Source organism: Lodderomyces elongisporus, chromosome 2 (genome assembly GCF_030384665.1).
Source record: "Lodderomyces elongisporus chromosome 2, complete sequence".
Lineage (NCBI taxonomy): Eukaryota > Fungi > Ascomycota > Pichiomycetes > Serinales > Debaryomycetaceae > Lodderomyces > Lodderomyces elongisporus.
The window spans coordinates 2,006,330-2,032,267 of NC_083674.1; the positions used below are offsets into that span (position 1 = coordinate 2,006,330).

General features: G+C 36.4%; 9 protein-coding genes across 9 annotated transcripts; 5 read left to right on the plus strand and 4 right to left on the minus strand. All coding sequences in view use genetic code 12, as the record gives it.

The window, feature by feature from the left end:
* Positions 1–20: 20 nt before the first annotated feature.
* PVL30_002060 (uncharacterized protein) lies at positions 21–812 on the minus strand (the record flags this gene model as incomplete). The annotated part of the gene is made up of 1 exon (XM_001527208.2): positions 21–812. One exon carries the CDS (start codon positions 810–812, stop codon positions 21–23), a length of 792 nt encoding a protein of 263 aa, XP_001527258.2.
* Positions 813–2,505: 1,693 nt separating this feature from the next.
* Positions 2,506–4,539, plus strand: BMT3_3 (Protein of unknown function (DUF3589); the record flags this gene model as incomplete). The annotated part of the gene is made up of 1 exon (XM_001527209.2): positions 2,506–4,539. The coding sequence occupies one exon, from the start codon at positions 2,506–2,508 to the stop codon at positions 4,537–4,539; it is 2,034 nt and encodes a 677-aa protein (XP_001527259.2).
* A 932-nt stretch (positions 4,540–5,471) lies between these two features.
* On the plus strand, positions 5,472–7,517 carry PVL30_002062 (uncharacterized protein; the record flags this gene model as incomplete). The annotated part of the gene is made up of 1 exon (XM_001527210.2): positions 5,472–7,517. One exon carries the CDS (start codon positions 5,472–5,474, stop codon positions 7,515–7,517), a length of 2,046 nt encoding a protein of 681 aa, XP_001527260.2.
* A 456-nt stretch (positions 7,518–7,973) lies between these two features.
* On the plus strand, positions 7,974–8,648 carry PVL30_002063 (uncharacterized protein; the record flags this gene model as incomplete). Its single annotated transcript, XM_001527211.2, has 1 exon — positions 7,974–8,648. One exon carries the CDS (start codon positions 7,974–7,976, stop codon positions 8,646–8,648), a length of 675 nt encoding a protein of 224 aa, XP_001527261.2.
* A 646-nt stretch (positions 8,649–9,294) lies between these two features.
* On the minus strand, positions 9,295–12,105 carry MBP1 (MluI-box binding protein; the record flags this gene model as incomplete). The annotated part of the gene is made up of 1 exon (XM_001527212.2): positions 9,295–12,105. The coding sequence occupies one exon, from the start codon at positions 12,103–12,105 to the stop codon at positions 9,295–9,297; it is 2,811 nt and encodes a 936-aa protein (XP_001527262.2).
* Positions 12,106–13,100: 995 nt separating this feature from the next.
* PVL30_002065 (uncharacterized protein) lies at positions 13,101–14,183 on the minus strand (the record flags this gene model as incomplete). The annotated part of the gene is made up of 1 exon (XM_001527213.2): positions 13,101–14,183. The coding sequence occupies one exon, from the start codon at positions 14,181–14,183 to the stop codon at positions 13,101–13,103; it is 1,083 nt and encodes a 360-aa protein (XP_001527263.2).
* Positions 14,184–15,364: 1,181 nt separating this feature from the next.
* On the plus strand, positions 15,365–16,573 carry PVL30_002066 (uncharacterized protein; the record flags this gene model as incomplete). The annotated part of the gene is made up of 1 exon (XM_001527214.2): positions 15,365–16,573. The coding sequence occupies one exon, from the start codon at positions 15,365–15,367 to the stop codon at positions 16,571–16,573; it is 1,209 nt and encodes a 402-aa protein (XP_001527264.2).
* A 548-nt stretch (positions 16,574–17,121) lies between these two features.
* Positions 17,122–17,670, minus strand: EGD2 (GAL4 enhancer protein; the record flags this gene model as incomplete). The annotated part of the gene is made up of 1 exon (XM_001527215.2): positions 17,122–17,670. One exon carries the CDS (start codon positions 17,668–17,670, stop codon positions 17,122–17,124), a length of 549 nt encoding a protein of 182 aa, XP_001527265.1.
* Positions 17,671–21,273: 3,603 nt separating this feature from the next.
* PVL30_002068 (uncharacterized protein) lies at positions 21,274–25,896 on the plus strand (the record flags this gene model as incomplete). The annotated part of the gene is made up of 1 exon (XM_001527216.2): positions 21,274–25,896. The coding sequence occupies one exon, from the start codon at positions 21,274–21,276 to the stop codon at positions 25,894–25,896; it is 4,623 nt and encodes a 1,540-aa protein (XP_001527266.2).
* Between the last annotated feature and the right edge of the window lie 42 nt (positions 25,897–25,938).

A 25,938-nucleotide genomic window follows, 5' to 3' on the forward strand; every position in this document is an offset into this window, starting at 1 on the left:
TTCTAGGAGTGTGTACCTTTTCAAGTCGTATCCCATTTCAAGTTGAATCTGCCTTCAGGAACAACATAGTTTTCAATGGCATCGACAACCTCATCTACAGTATTAGCAACCTTGATAATCTCGCCATTCTTCTTTGAGACAAATTCATTCTTAATCGCCTCTTGTATAAATGTCAAAAAGGAATCGTAAAACCCGCCCATATTGAAAATCACAATTGGTTTATTATGAATATTCAATTGCTGCCATGTCACGACTTCCATCAACTCCTCCAATGTTCCGTATCCGCCAGGCAAGGCAATAAACGCATTTGCCTCTTGAGCCATAAGTCTTTTTCTTGTATGCATATCTTTGACCAACGTAGTCTTTCCGTATTTCTTAGAGTCGGGGATCGGAGTTGAGCCATCATGGTTATCGATGGACTCTTTCAACTTGGCATTTAACTCATCCTCGGAAGAAGAGCCATTTATTCCCCTATCAGTATTTATGGCTTCTTCTTTACGTTCACGAGAAATGAGTGCCTCGGGAATGATTCCATGGACATAACCTCCATTGCTTGCGCATCCACTAGCCACAGCACCCATCAATCCGGTGGAGCCACCCCCATATACCAACCCCCAGTTCTTTGAGGCAAGTTTCTCACCGAGTTGCGCAGCAGCATCAGCGTATACGGCTTTATTACCAAACGACGAGCCGCAAAAGACACACACTGTTGTCGTTGGTGGTTGTGGTGGTTGTGGTTGTGGTGGTTGTGGTGGTTGTGAAGTTTCTGTTGGTGTCGAAGTAGTACCTGTGGATTTATATTCTTGAGTCATAATGAATAGAGAAGCACGTATCGATTTGTTTTTTTTTTATCTGATTTCAAAGTATTGATTGATAACTTTTTTTGGTTTCAATGTTGGAGTTGTTGTTATATATATATATATTTATTTTTCTTTTTTGAACAATAATTTTATTTGAATATAAAAAAATGAACAGAGGCAATTTCGTAGGTATTAATTACTTTTTTCAAGAGTTTTATACGGGACAAATTTGTAGAAATTATAAATTGTGTTGAATACGATATCTGTTACGCTCACGCTCTTGCCATATCGGGTTTATCAAGAGAAATCAATTATGAAGGACGCAATGTCGGGGGCAACCCAAGCTTGTTGTGGTTGATGTGCGCTACCTACTATTCGATACGATTAGATTAGATCCGCTAAACAAGTGCAACTCCGACGGAACAAGATATGTGAAAAAAACAAAGTTTATGTATGTGTGGGGGGAGGGGGAAGAGTGGAAAAAAGGAGAAAGAACAAAAACAAACATATGGGAAACAAGAATGGTAACTATTGAGTATGAGAATTGGTATAGTGTCTTCCAATGGAAATTGATGATAGCGATAAAGATAATAAAGGTTCATTGCGATGCACCTATTGATTTGGACCAATTATTTTCGATGATAAAGAAACCAAAATGTAAACATAAAAAGAAACAAAAAAAAAAGAAGGACGAAAATACTAAAATCTTGATCAAGTACAAATATTGGCAAGAGAAAAAAAAAAAAGTAGTTTCTGGAATGAGAAATGTTTAAACAAACACATTAAGAAGTACAATTTGAAGTTTGATGATAATTTTCTTTATCTCAAGTATGAAGTAAATGCAATGCAACTGTTAGTGTGAAAAGTATAGCTTGCTTTTTATTTTTTGACAAGCTCCATAGCAAATAAAAATGAGACTCAATTGAATATATATTTTTACATGAAAAAAAAAGGATCGTATATTTCACGTGACACAACGATAGTTTCTTGCCCATAAATTTGCTCCTTTTCGATCTAAGACATTTGTACAACTTTTCATTTCAAATCAGAGTTCTTATAAGGAAAAAAAAAGAAATAGAATAAGTATTTTCCGCCAATGAAAAATTTGTCTGTTGTTCATCAATTTTGTATTTATCTATTGGTGTTTTCCTTCAGCATAGCCACAATCGATTTGGAAATCTCAAGTAGAGACACAACCACGACGAGAACTCGCATTTTGGTTAAGGTGTGTTTGTTTGTGTGTGTGTATGTTTGTGTGTATGTGTTTTTTTTTTTTCTTTGTTTGTTTCTTGAAACTGCGAATAAACCGCAATGAGTTTTGTCTTTTTTTTTTTAGAAGAAAAAGAAGAATAGTTGGCTTTTTGTGTCATTTAATTTTCACTTGGGAAACTTCCATACGGAACTTAATTCAAGGAACGAGTTTTCAGCCTTTTGGAAAAAAAACAAAGCAAAAATATATTATACCATCACCCCCCCCCACCATTACTACATGACGGTGAGCTCAAGATAGGTAGAAACCAAATAGCAACAGCCAAGTCAATATCATTTATAGAGGGTTCAAGAATAACCAAGTTGCATTTTTTTAATTTTCCTATTTGTTTTCCTCTATTTTATACCGTTTCTTGTCACCCTCGACACCAAAACAGTTGCCAATTTCTCATCAAACTTTTTTAAATAACCCTAGTCACAATAATCACAAACAGAGATGCTTGGACTACAACGACTAAAGCTCAAAATGCGTCAGGTACTATACAGTGACTTCTCGGACTTGAACTTGTCTACAAATGGTAAAAAGCGCAAAAGTTATTTGCTGATTATAATTGTACTTTGTATAATATACACAATTTACCAATTTTTCTTCAACCCATGGAAGGCGTTCCGTTTGTTCCCAACTATAAACATCATCAAAGTCCCAGCCAACCAAATAGAAGATTCGAAACCACGCTTGACAAATGCAAACACTGACACATCAGGCTTGTTTTCCTTTCCACCACCATCATCATCATCATCATCGTCATCATCGTTGTCAAAGATATTTCCCTTGAGCAATTCCTTTATCAAATCAAACCAGTTTTATCCAATTTCGCTTAAAACATTCACAGATCCTTATCCCTTGATTGTTGGCAAACCGCCAAAATATGATTTCCAAGAAGAGTTTATGTGTTCTGAATTGGAGTTTGAAGATTCATTCGAACATACTGGACAGGCTTACCTTAATGCCAACTTGGCTCTTTTACTAAACAAGATCAATGGAATTGAAGAGTACAAAAACCTAATTCAACAAGCCAAAAAGCGATTTCGACCTACCATTCCCGAGCAAAAACAGTGGTTCCGTTTTGGAGGCTCTAGTGTCTGGTTGCCTCAATTCAAAGTGCATTACATGGTAAGTCGTGTATTGTACTCGCCCCAAGGTGTTCCAAATAAGGCATACGTTTCATTTTTATACATACAGATTTATGATGAAAATTGGCAAGAACTACCTCAAGGCACAAAGTTAACAATTCCGTTTGAAGAAGTGAAGGTAAAGTATCAGGGCAATTACGATGGGTCGTTCACCAAGTCGGGGGCAGAGTCAAAATTGGGATTTAGAGAAACCGAGTTTCCGCAAATATTACCAATTCCATTTGATTACTCCTTAAAAACAGAAAAGAATAAATACTATTATGGACCAGAGGATCCTCGAATCTTGCTCCACGAAAACCCTTTGGGGTTTGAGGAGCCATTAATTGTGTTCAATATGAAGGACTTGAAGATTGAGAAAAGAACAATGTTTATGTACAAGCCATTTAGCAACATCTTGAAGCTACTTAAGAAACGCAATGAGAAATATGCATATGTTGAGAAGAACTGGACGCCATTCTTTAACCCTGTACTAGCTAAAAAGGACCAGATAAATTTTATTTACACAATAGTACCGCTTTCTATTTTGACGTGTAATGTTCAGCTGGGTATTTGTGACTATTTACAAAAGGGTGCCAAGAAGAATTTCAACTACGTTGGCGCTTTAAGAGGTGGTACACAGTTGGTTCCGCTTCCTCTAGCAGATCTACCCGCTTCACTTAAGTCACAACTTGCAGTGCCCAAGAATAGACAAATATACCTTGGTTGGGCAAGAGCACATTTGAACAAATGTGGGTGCGGTGAATCCATGTATCGACCAAATATGATTCTTCTTATTGAGGATTACAATGCGGACACCAATACATACTATTACAAGATTGGTGATGTCTCGTCCTATTTTGATTTTGGTGCCTATGTTCCACCCTGGACTTTACCCAAGAAGGATACGAAAACTGGACAGATGTTGTTCCCGGGGGATGATTTTGCTCCCAGGCATTGCGAGGGCCGGAATGTTCTTATCCCAAACTCTATTGCGTATTGGCAGATCAAGTCTGTTACCACCAACAATGGCCGCAAGACAATTGAAAACTATCAAGATTCGGCATTTGCGTTATCAAGCACGGTATCATTCAATGATTACATGGGAGTCACATTATCTGCAGCTGACCAAGATGTCTCTATAGTGCATCTCAAAGGGTTGCTAAACTATATAGTGAAGCTTCCCTCATTGTTTGACGAAGAGACTGTGGTTCTATCCGATACGAATTTTGGCATTAGAGGATCGGATTGGAATAATAAATGTGCAATGTACCTGAGCCACCGTTATTGTAGGGAGTATGCATTAGTTGGTGGTCACATTGAAGAAGACGAACCAGACGACCCAGCAAGCCCTGTTTAATGCAATAGTTTTACCAAAAAAAATGAATAAATGAATAAATTAAATAAACAAATATATACAAACTAGATATATAATATAGATATGAACATCACGCAAAGCAGATTGTTTAATTCTAGAATTGAGTAAAATCAAAGAAACAAAAAACACGAAAATGGAAAAATGAAAAAATGAAAAAAAAAAGAAACAATTTCTTACGTACGTTCAAGAACCACGTGACTTTCACAAGGTATTGTCTGTCAAAAATTGTAGAAAAATAAAATTATAAAAACAAAAATATTCTCTGCGCTCACTTATCTTCACTCATCCTCATCTAGCCTTATTTTGCCCTCGAATGCCGAAATTTCTAGAACTTCAAGAATACTTTTTAACAGTTTTGAAAAATAAGAAATATGCTGTCTTTCGACGTATTCTTTATTTTAGTGAACGTGAAAAGTTTAGTGCCGTGCCATCGCGTCTTAATTTTTGCTATTTTTTTCTTTGTCTTGTATTTTGCTCTTTAGATTTCTTTTTTTTTTCTATTGTACTTTTCCTCCGATAGCCGAAATCTGCATCTTTGCAGCAAATTTGTTGCCGCGAAAAGACTTTTCTTGGAACCAAAATGGAAGGGGGGGGGGGAAAGCCGTTTAATTGACAGAAGAACGCATCCAAATAAGGAAGAAAGGGCAAAGCATTAGAGCCAAGAAGGGTTTTGTCACATCCTGTCACATCCTATGTCAAATGCCTTTCTATTCATTCTTGTTTATATAGTCCTGGTATTCCCCTCATCTAATTCTTCACAACTTTTAATTTTCTCTTCTCTTAATGATGTTTGTTTATACCACAACTTGTATTATAATTACCACACTCTTTTAATAGAAACAATTTAGATATATATATTATAATCTAGAAGCCAAGTATAAAGAATAAGAAAAAATCAACAACCAGAGATTACGATGAGTGAAAAGGGTGAAGAAAAACACTCATTTGAGCAAAAGCAAAGAGAATTGTCTGCATATACAAGCGAATCCTCTGTTGAGCAACCCATCGAGTTAACTGCATCACACTACAACCAGCTCCATGTTAACAATAACAATAACAACAACAATAACAACAATAATCAAATTAAAAAAAGTCGTTCTGGAAGCATTGCCTCATTTACGAAAAAGTCCTTGGACAGTGTACGAAAAAGCCTTCAAGGAGATATTGAAAGTTTCAAAAGCTTCAACAGTAACAACAACGATTACGATAATGATGACAGTAATGCGCATAATAACAATGCGCACTATTCCATTAAGCAGATTTACGGTGATTTAGATAGCAATGAGATCAGGTTGCAACGTACAGCAACAAGAAGGACAATTATCAGTGAGATTGAGAATCGGATAGTAGCTGATGACAATAGTCAGGAACACCTTGCTTTTAATGATATTGAAAAACAAAAAAAGATCAGAGGGGACGATGTGATTGAAGATCAAATTGTTCCTATCCAACAGCACGGAGAAGAGTTTACAAAAATCGATCCTGAATTAATCACTTGGCAAGGCACTAAGGACCCTGAAGACCCTAGAAACTGGGATATCAAATTGAAAATTTATTTGTTGGGATTTGTCTCATTATACGCATTGGTTGCGCCAATGTCATCGAGTATGCTTTCCCCCGCAATGAGCGAAATAAGTGTTGATTTCAACATCCCGTCGCCAATCATGCAGGCCATGGTTGTCTCTATTCAAATTCTTGCATGGGCATTTGGACCGCTTATCATTGCACCGTTATCGGAATACGACAATATTGGGAGAAAACTAGTCCTTGACATATCATGCTGGATGTCTCTTTTCTTTAACTTGGGTTGCGCTTTCAGCCAAAACACAGCACAGATGATGGTGTGCAGGTTTATTGGTGGCTTGTTTGGGTGTGTGCCGATGAACGTTTGTGCTGGAGTCATTTCAGATATGTTTGATGCTAAACTGCGTAACGCAGCATTGGCCGGTTATTCGTTGGTGCCGTTGCTTGGGCCAGTAATTGCACCGCTCATCTCGGGCTTCATTGTTGACCACATGCAATGGAGATGGTGTTTTTATGTGCTTTGTATATTCAACTTTGCTGTAGCAGCATCTGCCACCATTTTGTTCAAAGAGACTTATGCACCAACATTGCTTAAAAGGAAAGCCAATCAACTTAAAAAGGTTACTGGAAATGAAAACTTGCACACAATTTACGAAATCACCAATGGGGTTGAATCTACCTGGGGAAGATTAACTCAGTGCATGGTTAGACCTGTCCATTTACTTCTTACGCACCCGATGGTGATTGGTCTTGGATCATTTATGGCGTTCACTTATGGATTCATGTACTTGATGATTATCACTTTCCCACAAATTTTCACACATCAATATGGTTACACAAAAAGTGTCACCGGCTTAATGTACATTCCAATGGGTGTTGGGTTCATTTTAGGTGTTGTGTTTTGGACATTCATGGTTGGTAAGACGTATACTCGTTTGACAAATCGCAACAATGGTGTGTCAAAGCCAGAATTTAGACTTCCCTGTCTCATTGCGTGTGCTATATTCATTCCGGTGGGGCTCATTTGGTTTGGCTGGTCGGCGCAATACCAATTGCATTGGATCATGCCTGGTATTGGCTCTGCAATTTTTGCATTTGGCTTGGTTTGTGTCTTCCAAACTATCCAAAACTATTTGATTGATATGAACACCAGATTTGCCGCAAGCTCGGTTGCTGCAGCAGCATTATTCAGAAGCTTGTTTGGTTTTACGTTTCCACTTTTTGCAAGAAAAATGTACAGTGCAATGGGATATGGTTGGGGAAACACAATGTGTGCTTTTATTGGTATTGCATTGGGTATTCCATTCCCCATCTTTTGTTATTTGTACGGAGAGAAATTAAGAGGCTGGTATGATGCCAAGTACGAGGCAAAACAAATAAAACGGGAGATGAAGTCGTTGGAAAAGTTGAAGGAGAAGCAAAGTGTGGTGGTATAACTGAAAAATCACTGGTGATTTTTTCTTTCCTTCTTTTCTTCTTCTTTTCTTTTTCTTTTCTTTTTCTTTCTTTTTTTCCTGTTTTGTCAGTCTTTTAATTTCAACTTGCATGCACCAAATCATAGGTTATAGAGATTTGAATATCGCAATTGAAAGCATAGATTATAGATTGTGGATTATAGATTATATATAATAATTAATAGAACAACTGCATTAGAATATTTTATCTTGTAGTAGATTGAGTTCAAATGTGAATCTGGTATTGGTGTGTCTGAGTCTGTGTGTGGTAATATTTTGCGATAAGCAATTTGGTGGTCGCAGAATCAATTTTGCGGAGATTTCAAAATTTACCCATTGATAATTATTTTAAATTCGGTTTTCACTTTTCAACATCTAAGTGTGAAGGAAAACACCCTCAACTGTACAAATCTACATTGTCTTCTTTAAACACCAAATATGTCATCTTTGCAACTGGAGAATAGCCAATCCTTGTCAATTGCGCAGAATTCACAAATTTTGCAAACGCCACAAGCTCAGCAAGCTCCGCAAGCTCCACAAGAAATACTCCCACTCACTTTGGAACAACTACAGCCATTCCCTTTACCCAAACAGCTCAATTCTCTTCCAAACCCACAATTTACCACCTTTACCTCCGATCCAGAACTAATCAAGGGCTACATACACTCACTAGAATCATACAGGTCCACAATTTCAACTCTTGTTACCACGCTTACTAATGTGTCTACCTCGGTCCTCCAAGAAGATATACGAGATAATTTGATTCCGCAGTACGAGGCATTAATCGACAAAATCACAAATCAGGTACAGCAATTGACAGAAATTCACAAGGAATATTTGAGCATGGAGACAATCCAGTACCAACTTCTTTCGACAAACTTTAACTCGAATGTATTGATGCGAAAATTCCAGAAAATGATTGAAGAAAGTAATAACGAGTGTAAAGAAATTGTACAGAAATACCATAAAGTTCTGCGGCAGGATGCAAAAGAAAACAGTGCTGATTCTTTAACAAAGTTGATTCATGAGTTTAGAGAGCTGAGAAAACTGTATCATTTGAGGAAAGAGAAAATGAATCGATGGCAAGAAGAAAGAGTCAGCGGATTTATTTAGTATATGTTTGCACAACACTGTTTCTATAAAAAGGGCAAAGGCAGCATGCAACTATTGAAAGGAGAACGGATTGAATATTAAAGTAAAGAAAGAAAGAAAGAAAGAAGAAAAGAAAAAGAGATTGATTAAGAGGAAAAATGATGAAAAAATAGACACGATAAAAAGCTTTTCTAATTTTATCAATTGGATCTTCTTCATACTGCATAAGCTTAGCTGAATTCGCTAATATCAAATACATCATTATGTTGTCTTTTATAGGTCACAATACACATCCGCGAAATCAAAAAGTTTGGAAAGAAGATGTGGAAACTGGAACCATCAAGATGTCCAAATTTATGTAATTAACAGAATATAAGGCGATTCCCAAAAAAGTTTCAAATAGTGTTGCTAGTTCTTCTTTTTCTTCTTCTTCGGAGTAGAATGAAAAAACTATTTTCAAAATTGGACATGCCACTGTGGTGGTTAAGGTAAATACGTTGATTCCGATCAAATTAATCAAAACAAAAAAAAAATATATAGAACAATTAATACATTTTCTGTTTACTTGAATTGAATAGTTAATAATACACAACAGACTTATCGTCAAATTAACAGTTTTTTCTTTTAAAAAAATAAAATTCCAAAAGCACCTCTATCGCATTCGACTTTATGATCGGGTCAGTAAACTTTCCTCAATCAAATCTATGCTATTTTCAATCTCGTCAAATTCCATACCACAACTTAGTGAAATCAATTTACAATACTTGATCAAGAGATTTTCCTGATCGGCAGCGTATTTTTTAATAATTGATTTGTCTTTGCGTTCTTCTAAAGAGCCATTTGCTGGTGAGCCCGATGTTAATAATGGTGATATTGAAGTTGAAGTTGACTGCATTGGTAATGGTACATGACTAGTTTCTGCCATAATTTTCTTCATTAATTCCTTCTTCTTTATAATTTCCAATTGTAGCAACTTTGCAAGCTCAAATTGATCATCTGGCAATGATTCATTAATAAAGTTAGGCTCATCTCTACAATCGTTATTACCAGTGTTCTTGCTGCTGCTGCTGCCGCTGCTGCTGCCGCTGCTGCTACTGAAGTTGTTGCCATTAGCTAAATTTGTAGCTATTATTTCCAAATCCCGCGCATAATTAAACTCACGTAAATTCTTATACTTTCGAAGTATTTGAAACAACTCCTCGCCCTTATGAAGAATCTGGAATGTCAAGTCATTGGTTAAACGATAAATCTCTTCCTGCAAAATCCGAGTTTTTTCCTGTATGAGATTGTACCCATCAACAACATTTTCAACTGAAGTAGACTCCTGACTAAACAGACTCTCAGTTTTGACAATCTTTTGTGGGGAACCTTCTTCCAAATCGTCAATCAAGTGTTCCAATTTGAATAATGATAAAATCTCACGTTGCGAAGAAAGCTTGATTTCATTTGCTCGCTGAAGGATCTTGTAGTAATTCAACATGAGCTCATCTTTGTCACTTAGATCTTGGTTGACAAAGTATGATAGCTGAGTCATCTTTTCAGTGATCTCGTTAGCGGCATTACCTATCAACTTAAGAGCAAGTTTGGAATTGTGAACATTCATTGAATGCGTGCGTAAAGGATTGTAATGATCATCTGCAACAACGACAACATCAACATCTTCATCAATACCTTCGACATCATCACCATTACCGATACCTATACCAATATCAGCTCCTTCTCTATCGTTGACATTGATTGTTGTGGCGGTCTCGCTTTTTACCGTTGCTTCTGTTTCATCTTGTTCGACGCCGTGGTCGAGTCGAAGAACAAAGTTGTGCGACGCCAAGTAATCTTCAACTGTGCATGAAACAAGATTTCTGATTTTAAAATCAATAAATTTGTGGTAATTTAAAAAAATATTTATGAGCTTGGTGTTCATATTGAATGCAGCAATATGAACCGCTGTGTTCCCTTGAGAATCTCCATGGTTTATTAGTGTTGTTAACTCCTTAACATCTCCTTTAACCAATTTTCCCAACAACACTTCCAAATAGTATGCTGCAACTCGTTCCTTTTTATTTTCAACAATATGGTGTAATACTGTTTTGCCATTGGCATCAACGTAAATCAATGAGTTATATAAGATATCCAGGATTTCTTCAAATGCACCCAATTGGTAACAGTTGTTGAATTTGACAAGGAACATTAGAGGTGTTTCTCCATAATTATTTCGAATATCAAAAGTGATTTCACTCTTAAACTTATCAATCAAAAACTTGATCATGGTGAGATTACCCAAAGAGCACGCCCAGTGGAAAATCGTATTGCTGTCGTTATCAATTGCCTGGTTGATGTGAATTTTGGCTATTGGTTCAGGTGGTGTCAAGAACTTCTCTGGGATTCTATCCAATTTCAATTTATCGTCCTCAAGAAAATAAGATAACAAATTGGCAAAGTACTCATTGTGAACTTGATTTTCTTGCGATAAATTGATGCTCGGTTGATGGTATCGCAGCAACGGTAACTCATTGGGATATTGTTGTAGCTGGTGACCTCTTTGTAAGTTTTGTAGATTCTTCTCTTGCGTGTTTCGTGAAACACCAAATAATTCTTTACTAGTGAGGAGGTCAGCTTGAGTATCGTATTCACTAACGCCCATCCGTGTTGCCCTTGTACCAGCATCATTCATATTGCCGTTTCCATCCCCAGCTTCCATTTTTTCGTCATCAATATCTTCATCTGTACCCACTGATCTTAAATCATCCTGTCTCAAATTCATATTAGATGCCATCATTTGCACTGCATCATGTTCCGTATTCTGTCTTGATATTGCCGGCATAACACCACCGGCAAATGAATTTCTTCCATTACTGTATCCTTGAGATATTGGCACCGTGTCTGAGTGTTTCAAGCTTGGTGTTGAGCTCAAAGTGGAGCCCTTGGGTCGACCGCGTTTCTTTGGCTCGTCCCTATTTTCTTTACTTCCTGTAGCAGCAGCAGCAGTAGCAGACCTCTTTAATTTTGGTTGGGTCGAGGTTGTTGCTGGAGTTGTTCTTGAGCGCTGCTGCTTCAAAAGTGGATCTCGCCGACTCAACATTGCTTGTCGTTTCTCTATATTCAATGCACTTGCATGATTGTGCTTTGGTGCTGGAGGTGGAGTTTCTGTTTCCCCTTCCACATATCGAAATTGAAATATAGGTTTTAATACCTCGTAGACATCATAGTTTCTTGCAATGATCTCACCCAATTCTAATGGGACATAAGTTCCCTGATACTTACCATATCCTCCCTGCACTTTCTCGTGGATTCCGGTTTGTACATCCTTCTCCAAGATCCTTGTTCTCTTTGCCTTTGGTAATTTGGCAATCTTAAGTATATGCGTTGCATTTATCCAAGAGTCCAGTTTCCGTCGCATTATGGGGCCCTCCAGGGTGACAAATTCAAACACTGGAACATTGGAGTATTTGGCTGAGTATATCTGAGTATTTTCTGCCATCTTCAACGAAAAAGGTACAACAACAAAAACGAAAAAAAAAAAGATAAACCGAAAAGGGAAGCAAGACAAAGCAAATCAATTCAAAGTAAAGAATATTAAAATAAGATGTTTTGGCAACAACTATGGGATATATATATATATATATATGTGTGTGTGTATGTGTGTGTGTGTTTGTGTGTGTGTGTTTGTGTGTGTATGTGGAGTCGGGTTTGAAAAACGTAGTGGTTATAGACAGAACTAAATGGTGATTTGTGTGGATTAATGATAGTAATACTCGTGTTGTTTATGACGAGTATTCAGCACGTGAATATCAGGTTTGGTCAGAGAGCAAATCCAGTTATTCTTTGACTTGAGTAAATTGATGATATTGAAAGATTATTTACTGATACAGAACCAATTGTAAAGTCGTTGGAGTAGTGGCGGATAACGTGGTGGATAACGTGGATGAGATTCGTAATATTAGGACATATAATGGTGCATGTAATGGAGAAATAAATCTTTTGGTGGAATTTTGTGTCTGTTTTGTTTATTCCGTGCGCATTTTTTCCCTTCTGCAAAATTTGGCCTTTTTTTTTTTAATCTTTACTTTGATCTTTTACTATGTTCTTTATTGTTGTTTTTAATGTTTAATTTCAAGTTTTCGATATAATAATAATATACAAAAAATAGAATGAACAAGACTGAAAAGCAAAATAACAAGTATGAATATCTGCTTGGAATAAAATAGTGATCAGAAAAAGTACCATTTTTTGTTCTCTTTTTTTTTTTTTCTTTGACATGTTTGGTGAAGTCCAACTGTTGAAAGATTATTTACAACGTTTTTACAAAGGTTTTTGCAAGGTTTTTACAACGTCTTTGCAAGACAATTTGTGTAAATCACAACTTTTTTAATCTCTTTTTCTGCTATCGTTGTCTTCTTCAATTTAGTTGAAATAAAATTGTTAATTTGAATAATTAATGCACTATGAAAGAATATATAATAATACGACGTTCAGTTATGTGTTGCTGCCGCCAAAAAGGGCATTGATAAGCCTAAAAACCACAAACATTACCACCATCATAAGGGCCATCACAAAATAAGTCAATGACTTGCCCAAGGCTCTCATTGAAGTGTTGTACGATGACTTATCCTCGGTCAATGGAATACTCACAACTCTCTCAGAAGCTTGGTAACAAACATCCCTTCGCTTGATTAATTGACAATCACCCAAGTCAATATCTCTCTTTAAAATTGCTTTACCTAGTAAAATCTCTGTGTAGCGTATCAATGCAGAATTAAACGTATTGAAAGCATGCAGCAAAAGTGTTGACTCTCTATCAATGAGGCTGGTTAACTGTTCAATGCTTATGATTTCTCTATGCAACTTGAGACTAAACTCCGTTGTAGATAAATGGTCAACATTGTAATCCCTATTCTGTATTGTCTGATTTACCCTCTTGAGCGATTGCTGGACTGCTGTTGTTTGTGGTCTCATGAGTGGGATGAGTAATTTTTTCAAGTTGGAAAATTCGGAAAAGAACAAATCGATGCAAACCAATGTTTTTGCGATTTGGTCGAAAACTGGGATAGACGATTTGAGAATAGTGTCACAGGATGGTTTAATGCTCTGTTCAAAGCTTTGTTCTTGCCATTGTTTGAGCTTTTCGGAGGGAAAAGACTTATCAGACAATAAAGAACCACCATCCAATACATTAAAGCTAGTGGTGCTAGTGGTGCTAGTGGTGCTAGTGGTGCTGGTGGTGCTGGTGGTGTTACTGTTGATTGTTACTGCCTCATTTAACACATTTTTGCCAAATACTTCATTGAAATCATGTTCTAATTGCAAAATACTATTTTTGCATCTATTAGTCATCATAGTGACATCATCGTATTGCGGTATCTTTTTGAGCAACGTGGAGTATATAGTCATGATATCGGTGTACAAATGCACAATCTTCTTCAATGTTATAAGGTATTTGATGATCGCACTATGTAGGCAATGTCGAAAAACTTGTGTGTGGGATAACACTAGGTTTTGGTCCGACTCCGATAGGGTTCGCGATAGAATTATGCTTCTTTTGCCTATTGTGTATGGCATGACAATAAGTAACTATGATGAACAACTGATGATTATACAAATAAGTTCTAGATAAGTTGTATAAATAGTTCTTTATACTGAATATAAATCTTTTTCTTTATCAATAAAGGTGTCACCAATAATTATGGTCGTAAGAACAACTTGTGGCAGAAGTAGGAACAAGTAGTAGCTGAGTAAGGGAATAAAAGACTGAATGTAGGTGTTTGAAAAAGAAATGTGACTTTTCTTTTTTTTTTAAAAAAAAAATTCAAAAGTTAAAATAAAAAAGGGCAAAAAAAATAAACGTCACAAGGTTAATACCTTGATTTTAGTGGTGATCTTTATCGAGTTGGAGGAATAAACTAATTGGTGGAAGATAGGGTTTGAAGGTGATGATTTGAAAATCTTGAGATTTATCTCTCAGTCTCACTCGCTCGATCATATAAGTTGGTCTGGTATTTGTGACAATTTGACTGATGATGAGTCCCATTTGATACAGCAGCTTATACACATATTCATATTATTAATGTTATTATTAGTTTTGTGTCACCTAAAAAAAAAATTCGATAGCAGTAACCAAGCAAGCAAATTTTTATGCGACTTTCATACGACTTTCATACGACATTTACTTAAAAGGTAACATCATATAATGCGTAACGCCATCTAGGACTATGAGCACTAAGACTATAACTAAAGCTATTTATACTAATGGAAATGCACACTAGTCAGTCGACATTTATTCTTAAAACACTCCAACTGTAAAATAGCTCACCTTTTATTAAAAACTAACTCTTTAAGAAGAATTCACTTCAAGGTGATGGCAATTTCAAAGTGGCAAGACTAACGACTTTCATTATTGCTTTATATGGTAGCACTCTTCCTTTCTTCAAAATGTTTTCTCGTTCCTACTCTCCCTCTTTATCATTTTTTTTCTCTGTTTTTTTTCTTCTCTGTTTGTCACGAAATTGTGGGATTGAATAATCATATATATATATAATAAAAAAAGCAACAAATGTGACAAAAAGAATGATAATGGCAAAGATGTCTTACTTGAACCCACTATAGCTACATCTAATTCCTTAACTAGATCGCTCTTCAATTGCTCATTTATTCCACTTTTAATTACCATTAGTGCCCACCCTCACTTTTTATCCAGCTCACTTGCACCTTTGTTCTATTTTTATATAAACCTGGTTTATTCAATGGGTGTATTTAGTATTTTTGGAAGCAATAGCCATGGTTTTGATCCAGAAAAATTCGAAAAAGAGTTAAACACCATTGCTGAAAACATCAACAAAACAAAACAACAACTACTTTTACTATCATCAAATAAGCGAAGGACACTCCGCAGAATTGAGTTTCCAACCGCTGTTGTCTATATTTTAATCTTGTTCTATTCTTATATATCTATATCGAGAGATGTTATTGCGACAAATAGGATCCAATGGTTCATCAAGGGCCAAACAAAGTATAGTTTGGGCACTCTTATTGGATTCCCGGTAGTGCTGATTATAATAGTTAAACTAATCAGATTTGTTTACCAGTACTTGATAAATGGTAAAGAGAAACAATTGGTTCTTTTGAAGAAGAAGCATACGGCAAAGATTGAAGAATTAAAGAAAATCACCAACTTCAATGCCACAAATGAATTACTTAATAAATATGGAGATGAAAAGATTGGAGGCCAAACACGTCTTTCCCCTCAGCAATTATTAAAACAACAGCAGCAACAACAGCAACAGCAGCAACAACAACAACAACAGCAAAATCAAAAGCGGAAAGGCAAAAAGCTGTCAAAGTCTGAAGCTTTAAGAGCTCAGGCATTAAAAGAATTGAATTTAAAAGATCCTTCTAGGAACATTGAAGGTGCCGCATTGGCACAGGATCCATCCATTAGCAAATCACCCGCATCGGTTACCTCATCTGCGCAATCAAGACCGGCATCACCTTCATTGGGAGAAACCAAAACTCGTCCACGTACATTGCAAGATAGATTATTGGATTTGCTCATAGGAACCGACAATTCCGAAGCAGTGGAAAATAGATACGCTTTGATTTGCTCTCATTGTTTTGCTCACAATGGATTGGCACCACCACATTGTGAAGATCCATCACTGGTGAAATATCAATGTTGGAAGTGTGGTCAATTGAATGGTAAAGGCGTGCTCTTTGCAGATCCACCACAACAAATTCAGCAACAACATTCTGATGAAAGCGGCATACAGACTCCAGGTGATTTTGAAAGCTCTGAATTGGCAGAGATCCTGGGGGATAAGAAAGCAGAAAAGAAGCAACAAGTCGAATCAAAGGATAGTTGGGAGCTGGACCTTGCAGAGAATGCAAAAGGCATAGCAGAGGAATTTGAAAACAATGAAGAAAAAACAAATTTGAAAAAAAAAATAAAGGGTTAGAAAAGAGATAACTCAAGGAAGTAGCTGATCTTTCGAATAAAAATCAACAGTCAATCTTGTAATCCTTTATCAGTTTGCTTTCTATCTAATCATTTCGTGGTTATAAAGGAACTTTTGTGTCTGTTTATATTTTTTGTTTTCGATAGTGCACTATAGTATATTTTGTTTTAAATGCTTGACTTTCTGTATCCTTTTCATGATTTTGTTTCTTCTTATTTTTTTTTTCTCTTTCCTTCATTGGTTTTTGATACTCCGTACTTTGGATCGTTTGCTTGAAACTATATACTATGTGTAGAAATTTTTATTCTTAAATCCTTTTACTCTTGTTTGATAATCTTGAAAAGAAATTCCATTCCAATGCAGCGGCATCCTTTGAGTTTGAATATATTGCTTTTTCCATAAAAATAATTTAATGGAAGAGATGCTACAAAATTACACTTGTTATAAATCATGCACTAAATTATCTAATTCAAAAACTCGTATAAAGTGTTGTCTTTTCTCAAAGAAAGGAAGAGAGAAAAAGAACAAAAAAGAAAAAAAAAAAAAAACTAAGATAATTCCATAAGAGCATTGACCATATCACCATCGTGTTTCTTCAAAGCTTTCACAGCAGAACCTCTTGAGACACGAGTTTGCTCCACAATCAAATCAATGTCCTTTGGGTTAATTCCGGTCTCATCGACTTCTTCATTGTCATCTTCTGCAGCATCGGCGTTAGATTCACCGCCTTGCAAGCTAGCTTTTTCCAAATCAGCAGTGATTGCTTCTGGTGATTTGTCATCACCTGCAGCACCTGCATCAGCAGCAGCTTTTTGCAATGCCTCTTGTTGAGCTTGTTGTGCTTGAGCCTCGGCAATTCTTTGGTTCATGTCATCAACCTTAGCTTCACCAAAGACAACATAAGTACCTGCTTGTGATCTGTAAACTTCTGGAGCATCAATGGCGTAAATGAGGTTACCTCTTTGCTTGAATGTGACTCTCGAGATTCCTTTGATTTGTTTAAGACCGAGCTTCTTGATAAGTTCCTTTGCCTTTTTCTCATTCTTGTTTGGAACAATTGAGACGTCTGCACCTTGTGGGATTTCCTCGATTGACATGTTGTATAGTTTGGTATTTGCTTGTAAATATAAAAATTGGTCACTGGGGTGAATAGTTTTACTTTAAAGAGTTAATTATTTTCTGGACTCAATTTACGGTTGTTTTTTTTTTTTTGTTTTTCAAGGTTTTCCAAAGTGTGTGGATAGGTGGGTGGGTGAGTGTTTGAAAAATTTTGGTTTGTAGTACAAGTCGTTCGACGAATTGAGCGAGACCGGTCGTGTACTGGTATGCTTATATTTTTTGTGAACTATTCTGTTTCTTGTAGATGGATGCTTATAGAAAATGTATAGTTCTAATTATACTCGTGTGGTCGTGCATTTTTGCATTGAAACAAAAAAGTAAGTAAGCAGAAACTTCATATCATATGGTAGCTATTTGTGTAAAATAGGTGCTACCAAATGTGCTCCTGAAGAATATAAAAGGAGCTCATCATTTGCAAATTTTTTCTCAATTCTTTTTCCCCTTCTTTTTCTTTTTTCTCTGTCGACGTACTTCATAGGATCATTTCTATAGTAGACGTCCCTCTTTGACTCTTCAAAAGAGCCACTGAATCCAACTTGGTTGATGAGTTATGATTACCCTTACACCCTCAGAGTGAGAAACACAATTTTTTTGCTTGACTATGGTTCTCGATAATCTAGTCATCTAGTTTGTTTTGCCTTGTTAGCCAATTACTTTACTGTAATTGCGAAGGAGCAATGATCTTGACCTTTTTTACTTTATGCCTTTTTGGAGGAAATTGTTTAAAGGTGGGTGTAAGTGGCTGTCTGACAAGTTTCCACATACTCTTGTTGCTTGTGTTTTAAACCATTATTTGTTGTATTACGATTGATGGTGTATATGCAAGGCACTTGGTTGTGGTGTACTATACTTATCTGACCTGTGTTGTTGTGTCGACCATTCCGATTGTGGATTTATTTATTCATTTTTCTTTTTCAATAGCTGAATAGTGTAATTCAGTTTTCTGGATTTATGTCGTCTGGTGATGAATAAATTGAGATGACTTTATTTCACTAGAGGTTTGTTCATTTACTTAAGAGTTTTTTTTTTTGTTTTTGGTTTCGAAACCTGGGATACTCCTAAACATTTGATAGTAGTTTATGGAGAGATTTTTTGATGAAAATGTGAGTTGAATTGATGAGATGAGATGAGGTTGGTCTAGCGTAAGACAAACTTGGATGGATATTTTGTTTTGTTTTGTTTTTTATTGTATTGTATTGTTTTGTATTGTATTGTATTGTATTGTATTTGATGATCATTGAGAGTGGACTTGTTTGGGCACAAAAAGGATTGTTACGTAAGCGTATTTATTCATTTGCCCCAAACGTGTTATGTACAGAGCGCTTTGAAAGTGGATATGCACATTGGGTTGTGCCAAACCACTAACAACAGTCAGAAAGAAATAGAAGAAACTACTAAATAAAAAAAAAAAGAATATCGGTAAATGCCTCAAAACCGACCGGATGTAAAATAAAAAATGAAAAACAAAAAAAAAAAGAATAAGCTAAAGGCACAGAGACAAGAAGATGACAACACAATGGGAGAGGAAGGAAGGAGGAAAAATTTTATTAGAAAGTGAAAAGAGCCGCATGATCGAGAGGCTAGGGCTCTTGATGCAATACTCATTTCATTTGCAGTGGATACAGTGGCTATAACATCCTTTTTGAGGGGGCGGGGGGGGCTAGATTAGATGAAAGTGATTAAGTTATGAAGTAGAAAAAGGAGGAGAAGGAGGAGGAGGAGGAGGAGGAAGAAGAAGAAGCTACAGGAAGGAGGGTATGGTCCATACATTCCAATAAGGTATTGAATGAAAACGAACATAAAAACTTCTATAAGTTGAGTCAGATAGTGAGTTTCTTCTAGCTGGGTGTTTTTTTCCTTGGTTTGAGTAATATTTTTTTGACATCTCGGCTCCAAAAGATATTATATATATATATATATATATGTATGTATCTATGTATGCACCATTCTTATTGTTGTTATTGTAGTTTTTTTCGTCTTTGTTTTTTTAGTTAGTAGTGGTATCAGCAGCAGTATCGATAAAAGTAGTAATAATATGTTGTAATAAAGTATTAGATCCGTTCCCACTTCCGTCTCTCAACCTTGAGCGACTCATCCGTACTACACCCTCCACATGTTCCACATGTTCCAAATGTTCCAAATGTTCCAAATGGGAACCAGATTATTCTGGAATGAATGATCCATTTTATGAGTCGAGGTCGAGAGCTGAGAAAGAAAAAAAAACAAAGCGACAAGGCTTAGTTATATCCGCATACAGGTAAAAGCAAAGACAAATGCAAAGGCAAAGGCAAAAATTAGAAAGAGGAGAGGTTGAAAAGAGAGAATTCATCTAGAAGGCACATGAATACATTGGCCGGAAAGACAAAAGTAGCATTAATCTCTCATATAGGGACCTCTCCAGTAGTTGGTAAAATAAAAAAAAATTTCATTAATGAAGAATAGGGATTGAAATAACATCAGCACGGTAATTTAGGATAGGTAAATTGAAAAAAAAAAACAATCGCAAAAAAAAATCAAGAAAATCATAAAGGTTAAAGAATAAAAGGTAACAGGTATTTCAACAAAACGTTGAGTAAGGATCCTTTGGTTTCTAAAGTATTTGTTGATTTGACACACTCTCAATATTGGTACTCTTCAAAACGTTGAAGTGATAGTGATAATAAGAATGATAATAGTAGTAGTAGTAGTAGTAGTAGTAGTAGTAGTAGTGCAAACTCTCTTTGCTCTTTGTGGATTGTTATTAATAATAATAATATTATTATTATTATTGTTGTTGTAATTATTATTATTATTATTAATTTTTTTTTTGGCTTTTGTTTTTGTCAGAAACAAAATAAGATTGTCAAGTTCCTCAAATTCCATTATTTACAACCAAAAACCTTTACAACAAATTAAAGAGTTTTACCCGTATTGGAGAATAAGAAAAAGTCACTAGACCTTCACAACCTTTTACTTTTGCTTTTTGCTTTTAGCTTTTAGCTTTTGTTATTCAAACATTATATTAGCTTGTTATCATTAGCTAACATATCAATCATAATCATTATCATCGCCAATTTCTTTTCCCCTTCCCCTTTTTCCTTCCTTCATTCATTTATTCATAAAACAACTAACGATTTCCTTCCATACGCTTTCAAACTAAAACAAACCACCCCCCCCCTCTTTGCCCTTTTGGCCCCAAACAACCCATTTCCACCCATCAGATCTAACAATATTCTGAAACCACAAGGTTAAAAAAAAAAAAAGAAATAAAAGAAGACAAAAGAAAAGAAAAAGGGATTTCCAAATTCTCTATGAAGCGAAACAAGATTCAAGCAATATAATACACTTTCCAAAAAAACTATTTCATATCACCGCATCATTATCATTATCATTATCATTATCATAATCATAATCATAATCATTGTTTCTTTTATATATATTTTATTGTCATAAGTATTGCTATTGCCACAATTTACGACTAGGTATTGAACTATTTCCTTTTTTTTATATAATAAACCACTGAAAATTTAAACAAGATTTCACAAACTTGACAAACTCCACAACAAACTTGATAAACTCCAAAACAAACATAGTTACTCATAATGACAAACAAACACGAGGAAGATCTCTCCCCGTCAGATGAACAAAATTTGAAAAACGTATCAGATCTAGGCCATGAGTCTAGGGAATTTGACTCGTCAACTGGGTCCAACGGCGAAAAGACGTCAAACAGTGGAGTCACTAAAGATACAATAAATGGCGGAGTTTCAGGCAGATCCAAGTCTTTATTCAAAAGAGCTACTGCCCAGGACCTTTTGCATGCAAAACCACCATCTTTAATGGCCAGAATGCACCGGTTCTTTTTTCTCCATGGTCTTGCCGACAGACCGGAATATATGCAAAAAATATACAACAATATTCCAAGAACAATTTTCTACAACTATGATTTACCCAGTGATATGAAGGACTCTGATGGACACCCAATAATAGAATATCCAAGGAACAAAATCAGAACCACAAAATACACACCGTTATCATTCTTGCCAAAAAATATCATCTTGCAATTCTCAACCAATATAGCCAATTGTTACTTCTTGTTGATTGTTATCCTAGGCGCTTTCCAAATCTTTGGTGTGCCCTCGCCTGGGCTAGCTGCAGTGCCCTTGATTGTTATTGTTTGTATAACTGCAATTAAGGATGCATTCGAAGATTATAGAAGAGTCATTTTAGATGCCGAGTTGAACAATACCCCGATCCATCTTATGCAAGGTGTTGATAACCCCAATGTTGAGGCCGATATAGTTAGCCCGTATAGAAAATTCAAAAAAGCATGTACGAGAGCAACCATCAAGACATTCAAAGGCTTGAAGAAATGTTGCATCTACATTTGTGGAAGCAAAAGACAAAAACAAGATTTTATGCGGGAAATCCAAAATGAAAACGACTTGGCCTTGAGAAGGGTGAGTACAGTGGTTTCTGAATACTCATATCATTCACAACAACAACCTAGATACAGTATGCAATCTCCAAGAAGGAGCATGCAACATTCCACGAGAAGAAAATCCGGACAAAGTACACGACAACGTGCACCAACAGAACCCATGCCCAATTCATTATTGAACCCGAAATTGAAACAAGAGAATGCTCAAAACCCGGAACTGAATAGAGCCAGTTTCAAAAATAGATTTTGGAAAGATGTCAATGTGGGCGATATGATTAGAGTTAGGAACAATGAGGAAGTTCCCGCGGATATAGTTGTTATTTCCTCGTCTGATCCCGAAGGAAGCTGTTTTGTTGAGACAAAGAACCTTGATGGAGAAACAAATCTTAAACAAAGAAAAGCATTAAAATGTGGTGGTCACAATAATCTCAAACATGCTGACGATTTAAGTGACACCAAGTTCTGGCTTGAATGTGACGCCCCAAACCCTCATTTATACTCATTCAAAGGTACCATTCATTACGAAAATTACGACGCAAACGGAAACTTATTAAATGAAGATGAAAAAGAAGCCATCACACCGGAAAATGTGCTTCTTCGAGGTACAAGTTTGAGAAATACTAAATGGATTATTGGTCTCGTTGTTTACACCGGTAAAGAGAGTAAAATTATGCTTAATGCCGGAATTACGCCAACAAAGACATCAAGAATTGCTCACGAGTTAAATTTCTCGGTGGTGATCAATTTTGTTCTTGTCTTTATCTTGTGTTTTGTTTCGGGTGTGATCAATGGTTTATTTTATAGAGTCACAAACAACTCTAGAGTGTTTTTTGATTTTCATCCATATGGCTCAACGCCTGCTATCAATGGTGTTATTGCATTCTTTGTTACGTTGATTATTTACCAATCCTTGATTCCCATCTCATTGTACATCACCATTGAGATCATCAAAACTTGTCAGGCTTTTTTCATCTACTCCGACATCAAGATGTATTATGCACCACTAGATTTCCCATGCGTTCCAAAAGCCTGGAACATTTCGGATGATTTGGGTCAGATTGAATATGTCTTTAGTGACAAAACTGGTACATTGACGCAAAATGTTATGGAGTTTCGTAAATGCACAATCAATGGTAAGTCCTATGGTATGGCCTATACTGAGGCTAAACAAGGGTTGGACAAGCGACATGGTGTTGATGTTATTGAAGAAGCAAACAAATGGAAAGAATTGATTGCCCAGGATAAGGATTTGATGGTGAAAGAATTGGAAGAATGTTTCCATAACGATCAATTGAGAGAGGAAAACATCTCATTTGTTTCTAGTCAATACGTCAAGGATACTTTTATGGTAAAAAATCCTGAAGATGACCAACAAAAAATTGCCAATGAAAAGTTTATGTTTGCTTTGGCCTTGTGTAATACTGTTATGACTGAGGAAAATCCCCTTGATCCAACATTGAGGGATTTTAAAGCCGAGTCGCCAGATGAAGGTGCATTGGTTGCTGTTGCAAGAGACTTGGGGATTGTGTTTAAAGAAAGATTGAGGAAGTCTTTAATCCTTCTGGTTTATGGCAAAGATGAGGAATGGCAAGTTTTGGACATTGTTCCATTTACTTCAGCACGAAAGAAGATGTCCTGCGTCGTGAAAAGCCCTAGAGGAGAAATTATATTGTACACAAAAGGTGCAGATAATGTCATTTTCCAGCGCTTGGATCCAAGGTTAAACTCTCACGAATTGATTAGTAAGACGGCTTTGTATCTTGAGGATTATGCAAATGAAGGTTTGAGAACATTGTGTATCACTTCAAAGCAACTAGATCCTGCCTGGTATGACAATTGGTCAAGAAGATACAATGAAGCAAATGCATCTATCGATGATGACCGTGATGTTTTAATTGAACAATTGGAGAATGAAATTGAAAATGACTTGGTATTATTGGGAGGTACTGCGATTGAAGATCGTTTGCAATCGGGTGTACCTCAAGCGATATCAATCTTGGGCCAAGCTGGTATCAAACTATGGGTCTTAACGGGAGATAGAATCGAGACCGCTATCAACATCGGATTTTCATGTAACTTGTTAGAGAACGACATGAAACTTTTAGTTGTACGACCAGATGAACAACAGCCGGATAATGTTGAATATATCGACGGGTTGATTACCAAATTTTTGCAAGAAAATTTTCAACTTGACGTTTCAACTCCGGAAAATGTGAATGGTTTGATAAAGAGGGCTAAAAAGAACCATGATGTTCCTGACTCGCGGTTTGCTTTAATTATCGATGGTGCTGCATTGAATCTAGTTTACCAAAAAGATACTACTCATCCAAGTGAACAAGTGCAATTATTGCGTGATAAATTTTTGCTTCTTGGTAAGCAATGTAAGTCTGTTTTAGGATGTCGTGTATCTCCTTCGCAGAAAGCCGAAGTTGTCAAAATGGTGAAAGACAGGTTGAAGGTGATGACGTTGGCCATTGGAGATGGTGCTAATGATGTTGCAATGATCCAAGCTGCCAATGTTGGTGTTGGTATTGCTGGTGAAGAAGGACGTCAGGCAGTTATGTCGTCTGACTACGCAATTGGTCAATTCAGATACCTTACACGTTTACTTTTGGTCCATGGACGTTGGGATTACAAGAGGTTAGCCGAAATGATTCCTTGTTTTTTTTACAAGAATGTTGTCTTTACGTTTACGTGTTTTTGGTACGGTATTTACAATAATTTTGATGGATCATACCTTTACGAATATACCTTCCTTATGTTTTACAATTTGGCATTCACCTCCTTATCGGTCATTGTTTTAGGAGTATTGGATCAGGATGTTTCTGACACGGTTTCACTACTTGTTCCACAGTTGTACATTAGTGGAATATTGGGTAAGGATTGGTCACAGTACAAGTTTGCTTGGTACATGTTTGATGGCTTGTATCAGTCTGTAATTTCATTTTGGTTCCCATACTTGTTATTTTACAAGGCATTTCAAAACCCACAGGGTATGACTATTGATCATAGGTTCTACATGGGAGTTGTTGCTGTTGCAATTTCCGTCACTGCGTGTAACCTTTACATTCTTTTGCAACAAAAAAGATGGGATTGGCTTTCGTTGTTGATTTATGCCATTTCAATCCTTCTTGTTTACTTTTGGACCGGTGTTTGGAGTGTAAATGCTACTTACTCGGGTGAGTTTTACCGAGCTGGTGCTCAAACATTGGGTACTTTGGGTGTATGGTGTTGCATATTCATTGGTGTCATTGCTTGTTTGTTGCCGAGATTCACGTTTGATTTCGTTCGTACAAACTTCCATCCATCAAATGTTGATATTATTCGTGAACAAGTGAGACTGGGTAAATTTGACGACTACCCAGTGGGATACGATCCTACCGATGCAGACGACGTTGAAAGGCATAGAATATTGTGTGAAATCATTAATAAGGACCCTGCATTATTTGAAAAGATGGAAGAAGAGTACAAAGAAGAGCAATATAATCATGATAACAAATTGGAAAGGACGTTCAAGTCCATTAAAAGGCGTGCCACTATCACTACACCAAGGTCGAGAAAGAACTCTGTGCAGAGATTGAGAAAGAACACAATTAGTGATCAGTTCCACAAACATATCCCCTTGGAAGTCTTGAGGCAGGAAATGATACAAACTGGAGAGTACAAGACTGCGAGAAATTCTTTGGAAAGAATCCGTACCTCGCAAGAAGTGCCTGGTGTCACACAGGCGGAAACATTGTTGTCATATCACACCAGAAATAGCATGAGCATGATTCGGGAATGAGTGTGTGTGTGTGGGTGTGTGTGTGTGTCGGGGTGTGTGTGT